General features: G+C 42.8%; 1 protein-coding gene across 1 annotated transcript; it reads right to left on the reverse strand.

Moving 5' to 3' along the window:
* Positions 1-961: 961 nt before the first annotated feature.
* HPDL (4-hydroxyphenylpyruvate dioxygenase like) lies at positions 962-2,164 on the reverse strand. Its single transcript, XM_054981947.1, has one exon. The coding sequence runs from the start codon at positions 2,162-2,164 to the stop codon at positions 962-964; it is 1,203 nt and encodes a 400-aa protein (XP_054837922.1).
* Positions 2,165-6,532: the final 4,368 nt, after the last annotated feature.

Genomic DNA, 6,532 nt, shown 5'->3' on the forward strand with positions numbered 1-6,532 from the left:
TACAAACTTCCATTAGTAATGTGCTCTGAGACTAGTAAGAAAGCATCAAAACAAGGGGCCTTTGCAGAGGGGGCACTCTCAAGACAAATTTTTCAAACTATTTGATAAACATTCAGGCAAATTCTAATCTTCTTATGGGGTATAAAACAGAACATCTTACAGTAAAATTTCATGTCTCTGGATCACCTCGGGAGTTTCCTATTATCCCTGATCATGGTACTACCCAAAAGACTGCCATGTTCCATGAAAGGGGTTGCCAACAGATCATTCTTTGTGAATGTGTGTTTAACATTAAGTGTCATGGAGTGTAAAAAGTAAGAATCATCACTGGAAGAAATCTAATGTTCTGTATTTGGAGTCAAATAAAGCAGATAAAAGAAGCTGTAGGCATGAAGATTGGCAGAGGAAAGGACTAGCTTCCCATACTGTTCTTAGAGTGCGACTAACAGGACGACTCTGACAAGATACATGAAAACTGAAAATTAATTCGTAAGGTATTACTATCTTCAGACTCCTCAAAGAGCCTTAATCATTTGCCCCTAGATTCCAGTGCTTAAGGCCTCAGCATTTCAGTACTAATAAGACTGTTCAGCCAAGACGGCCAAATTTACAAATAACCTTTGACATGTGGTTGCCATCACAAAAGTTCCTTGCCATGCTCAGTTCCCATATTACATCATTAACATGTTGAAGATCCTTTTATGTATGTCATCCAGATCACAAGCATACTTTCTACACCAATATCAGTTGCTCTGATACTGGGGCAACACTGGTATGGGAAGAACTTCTATGATCCAAGTAACCTTCTTGATCAGAAGTTCTATACATAATATTGATGTGATGTGTGAACCAACCTAGAGAAGCAAGTGTGTAACAGCAACCACACCACCCATCCCATCAATAGGCTTAATAATTGCATAATATAATGTTCATTCTTAGAAAGAAACAAAGCCAGTCTCTACTACTTGTCCATGTAGTTTTGTACTGCTCTCCAGAGAGCACGGATGTTTTTCTCCCCAAAACCTACAGCCCCACATCGTTCTATGAGCTCCAGGAAAAAAGTGTCCTCCACAAAGAGGGGTTTAGTGAATATCTGCATCAGATATTGTTTACTGCAAAGGCCTAGACCAGTGTTGCCTCCTTCCCTAGCTACCTCAGAATCCAGGAGGATGCCATAGTGTTCCAGAAGATGAGGATCCTGCCCAACTTGTTGTATCTCATTCACCCTGCCACTCTCACTGTAGTAGGTTAAAGGTGGTTCTACAAAGTTTGCACCAGACTTTGCCATGGCTGCAGCAGTTCTTATGATATCCGTGGTGTGGAGTGCTACATGTTGGATGCCTGCGCCTCCATGTTGCTCTAAGAAGGTATCAACCTGGTTCTTCCTTTGCTGTGGTAATGACTCAGCCAGAACAAGCTTACAGTCATGATCAAGCTGATTCAAGCCACTCCCATTGCAATGCATGGCAGTAAGACGAAGACCCATGCCAGCTCCCTGGATTTTATAACCTTCAGCAGCATCCTGCTGGTGGACAAAGAAGCGCTGGAAACCAAAGCAGTTCTTGTACCAGTTCAGCACTGCTTGAGAACTGCCTGGAGGACAAGCATATGTGATGTGGTCAAAATGCGTGACCTCCCTAGCTCTCTTAAAGTCTTTGGAGGCTCCCTCTATTCCACAAAAGCCAGGTAGGAAAGGTCCACTATACCGTGATCGGTCAAGCAAAGTGTGGCTGATGTTGCCCACAATGGATCTCACCACTGCATAAGTGACGCAGCCACCCTCATCGGCTACATTAGTAGGAGGGATAAGAACTTGGCATCCTTGGTCCTGAAGGCTCCGGGAGATGCCAGGTACATCCTCCATCTCAAAACAAATGTTGGAAGCTGTGCTGACCTTATATTGCAGATCCACATCATACAGGATTCCATGATCATTGCAGGGACCCGAAGAGAACATAGGTGGAACTTCACCCCTTATTGGCTTCAGCTTCTCATTGACAACAAAAACTGCAGCCCCTCTTCTCAAGGCCAGCTGCTTGCTCCATGCTGTAACTCGAGCAGCAAACAGTTCAAAGCCAAACTTTTGTATTAAGTCCTTGGCCAGCTGCTGCCTCTCAGGAACGTGGAAGCCAATGTGGCACAATCGTTTCACAGACACAGACATAATGCAGTTGGAAAGGTTGATTGGATGCAACACAGGTTTTCCGTGAGAACTACAGAAAAATAAAAGAAAACAAATTCAGTGGTTAGAGGACAGGGTAAGTTGGAGACTACTGCCACTCCAGGAAAAGTGTCCCAGTTTTGATAGGATAAGAGTAAAAAGGAAAAGCTCAGTGGCACCTTCCCCTTCTGATTCCATGTTACCAAAAAGCCAAAGGAATCTAGGCCTGGTCTATGAAACTGGAGCCGTTACTAAATTAAAATATCCACCTACATAAAACAGCATCTTGATCCCTGTGTTATATGGGACAGGATCTTACCAACTTTTTTTTCATTCAGACATAAAACAGCCATGAATAAAAGAGAACTTGTGCATCTAAGTTTCCTTAGCCGAAAGGCACTTCATAGTCTTCATTTTTCATTTCTGCTGTCCATCCCATACATATCTCAGAAACAATTACTATATCCAAAAGCCAGCAACACTCACACCAACACCTAGTATCTTTAATCAATTACCCTTCTTGACCAACTAAGACAAACAATAGAATTGGATCCAATTTATGTAGAAGTCTCAATGTGTTACATTCCACTTTTCAACCCTGCATCACAGTTAATGGCTTTACCCTACATATTTCAGAATAATTGGGGGCTACACAGAAAAGTTCTGTTTCCCATATTATTTGCATTCATCTATAGTTTGTATCAATAACCAAAAATAACAAATGGACTTACTGGATAATATCGGCATATACTAAGACAGCATACAGATTCTAGGTATAAGAGGGGGCGTTTTTAACTCTGATTTTGCAGTCATTTATTTATAATAGCCTCTGGTTTCATAGCGAGCAAGCGCATTGCAACTATCACAATTGTTTTAAAACAAATTGTTTCAGTAGTTAAGAAGACCTTTAATCCATTGAAAAATTGGACCAAGTTGAATCTTTCTTGGTTTAGTCAGATAGCAGCATTCAAAATTAGGGTGGCACGTCATTTCTTATACTAATTTCAAACATGAATTGAGTTAATCTGGTTTCAAAACAATCTCATCAAAACCAGCAAAAATATCCATTGGCTGAAGTGACAGACATGAAGCCACAAAACTAATGCTATTACATGGCACCACAATTTGCACAGTTATTACACTGGAGAAGGGACATAGGAGGCTGTATGTGGAGTACCTAAAGTATACCATCCTAGCATTCAGGTAGAACTCTGTTAGCACATGAAGTAGTAATTCTGTGCTGCCAGCTACACCAACTCAGACAACAAGAAAGAACTCATGTAATGGAATGCTCCCCCAGGGAAAAAATTGCTATGCATAAACTAGTATATTGGAGAGAAAGCTAGACTAATTTAAAACATAAGAAATGCAGGCACTACTAAGTCACATGGAAGTTCCACAAGCATCTCTCCCCTTTCTGGTTAAAACGCAGTGCGCTAGAGATACCGCTCCCCACCAGGCTTGAAGTTGGGAAGGAAGGTAGAGTTTTAGTCCCACGCACGGGGCTTTCAAAGTATGCTGAGTGCCTCCAAACTCAATGTAATATAAGAGACAAGACTGCAGAGAGGTTGGTTCAATGATGAATACAAATTGTATTTATTATTTATTTATTTTATTCGATTTATACCCCGCCCTCCCCACAGATGGGCTCAGGGTGACTACCAAGATCAGCCAAAATGTGAGAGTTCCTGTGGCAAGATATTCAATCCACTTAACAATCCACTTAACATTCCAGTCTATAGCTGTATAGACTATATACACCTCAATCAACAACATTCACACATTGTGTAAGTTTAAATTAGAATAATGCAGGGAACAACACCTAATGTAGTGTGAATTTGGTTTTGTTTTGGATGCCTTAAGAAATGGGCCTTCTAGGCTGCTTTTCCAAACCCACCAATATCCCAGAACAGACACTGGAAAGTAGGTTCTTTGGAAGTGTCCTGGCTCATAGCATTATTCCTACTGAGTCTTTTGCAGCACTGATTGGAGTCAGAGGCCTTAGAATCTAGCTTTTTCAACAGGATATTTTTGATTGTTTGCTATGAGACTGCCATTCCGTGTTTTAAATTAGTTCCTCATCCTCATTATCAGTGGAAGAAGGAGGAAACAGCACACTTGTAATGTTTCTTTTTAAAGAAACAATTTGCAAGGGCTTTCCTATCAAGCAGGCCACCTATCAGGTTGTCTGGGGGTTAATATATGCAAGGCAGAAAAATTAAGCAATTTTGAATTTGAGCCATTTCACCTATTCCTTCATCTTTGATTTCCTTTTACAAATTGTTTCCTCTCCAAGTATCGAAAGGTCGGGAGGGGGTTCGTTGTACACATCACCTCTCCTTTCTCCAGGTCTACTATGGTATTCCTCACAGACCCCCAACCATATCCCCATACCAGAACTATTTTTTTAAATCCCTCCCATTTCCTGTCACAAAAAGTTTCCATTTTTCCTCCACACATTGCATCTGCGTTTTTTTAAATAACATGAGCATAATTTGGGAGAGGGCTTGTGCAACCATTATTGGAGGCAACTACTGAAGTCACTCTGCAATTACTCTATGCTCTATGTTATTTCAGGTGGGTTCCAATCACATTAGTCCTCTACAGATGACTACCTAGGTTGAAACCCATCCTGCATGTTCATCAGAAGATACCCAAGGCTTCTCTGCGCTCTGTACCCAGGGAATACAATTACAGGACCCAATGGCATCAACTACAGTGTCTCTGGCTCTTACAGCTGCTCATTCTCCAATCTGATATATGCCCTCATGTGCCAACAATGTCCTTCTGCTCTGTACATTGGACAAACCAGCCAACCTCTACGTAAAAGAATAAATGGACACAAATCTGACATTAGAAATGGAAACATTCAGAAACCAGTGGGAGAACACTTCAATCTACCAGGACATTCCATCAAAGACTTAAAGGCTGCTGTAGTTCAACAGAAACCTTTCAAAAACAAAATCCAACGGGAGGCTGCTGAATTGGAATTCATATGCAAATTTGACTCTGTCAAGCTGGGACTGAATAGGGACTATGAATGGTTATCACATCATCACAGGTAACAGATTTCCTTTACAGAGGCGGGGTCTGGGGGAGCCCAGTGGCACCTGGCGTGGGCTTCCGGGGCCACAGTTCTCTTTGTCAGATGCATCTGGCGGGGAGAGCTGTGGTTATCGAAGGCTTATACTACATTGGAATTGGATGGTCTGGTTGTTTTGCTGCCACAAACCAACACGGCAAACTCCTTTGAAGCCTCACACAAGCCAATTAATCTCCATTCCAAGAGGCGATGTTTACATTTACTAGCAAAGGAATGTTTTGGTTCCATCCCTCTCTCTCCCCCCCTAACTGCATCTTCTCTCTCCTCCGCCCCTTCTCCCCCCTCCTCTTCTATATTTGACCAGTTTCTATACCATGCATCTGACGAAGAAAACTTGATTCTCGAAAGCTTATGCTACAATAAAATTGGTTAGTCTTAAAGGTGCTACTGGACTCTTTTTGATTTTGCTACCACAGACTGACATGGCTAACTCCTCTGCATCTGCGCTCTTAGGCTCTGTGCAGACAAGGATGTTCCTTCCCACTTTCCCTTTACGCGCACTGGCTTTTATCTAGATATGTTGTCTGAAAACGGTTAAAGATACCGATCTAACAACAACCAGTTGTTAAATGAGCACGAGTAGCTTGCAGTCTCCAAGGGGGCTTTAAGTAAACGTTTTAGCAGTGTATTTGCAGTCAGGTTCAGTAGTGTCCCAAATCCTGTCCCAGGACTTTCCTAATACAGTCGGTCGCGACAGGTTACATTTTGATTGCAATCTGGTGATGGAAATGCTTTTTTTACTCGAACTCTTCCAAACACTCCCGATCCCACTTTCCCCCCTTTCATCCTTATTTCCTATCCCCGAATAAAGGAAGCTCTGTTTTTGAAGGTCACTGTCGACGGGCAGAGGCTGTTGGGAAATGTAGTCCGTGAGCTTAGTATTATCATACTTTTGCTCTCCCTTGTTCTGGGCCTCCTGCCCGCCTCGTGGGTCGCTGCCTAGCAAATTACACACGCACACACACCGTTGTTTTCCCCGTCATAACTTGCCTCAGGCCGTTTGCGTGTGCCCAGAATTTCTCTTTGCCTCGGATTCCTCGTGATTATTAACATCGGCTGCAGTAAGCAGGCGGCAGAACTCCTCCTCCCGCCTCTGGCTTGAATCTGAAGGAGGGGCTTCAGGGCACCCAGTCAGATATGCGGGGGGAGGGGTGGTGACCTGATGGTTCTTGGGGAACGCACGTAGCAGGCGTGCAGAGCCGATTGTTGCAAGCCTTGGGCTTACGTAGCAGAGGAATGTGCTAGAGCCATATTCCTCGTGCTTCAAA

Source organism: Eublepharis macularius, chromosome 5 (assembly GCF_028583425.1).
Source record: "Eublepharis macularius isolate TG4126 chromosome 5, MPM_Emac_v1.0, whole genome shotgun sequence".
Classification (NCBI taxonomy): domain Eukaryota; kingdom Metazoa; phylum Chordata; class Lepidosauria; order Squamata; family Eublepharidae; genus Eublepharis; species Eublepharis macularius.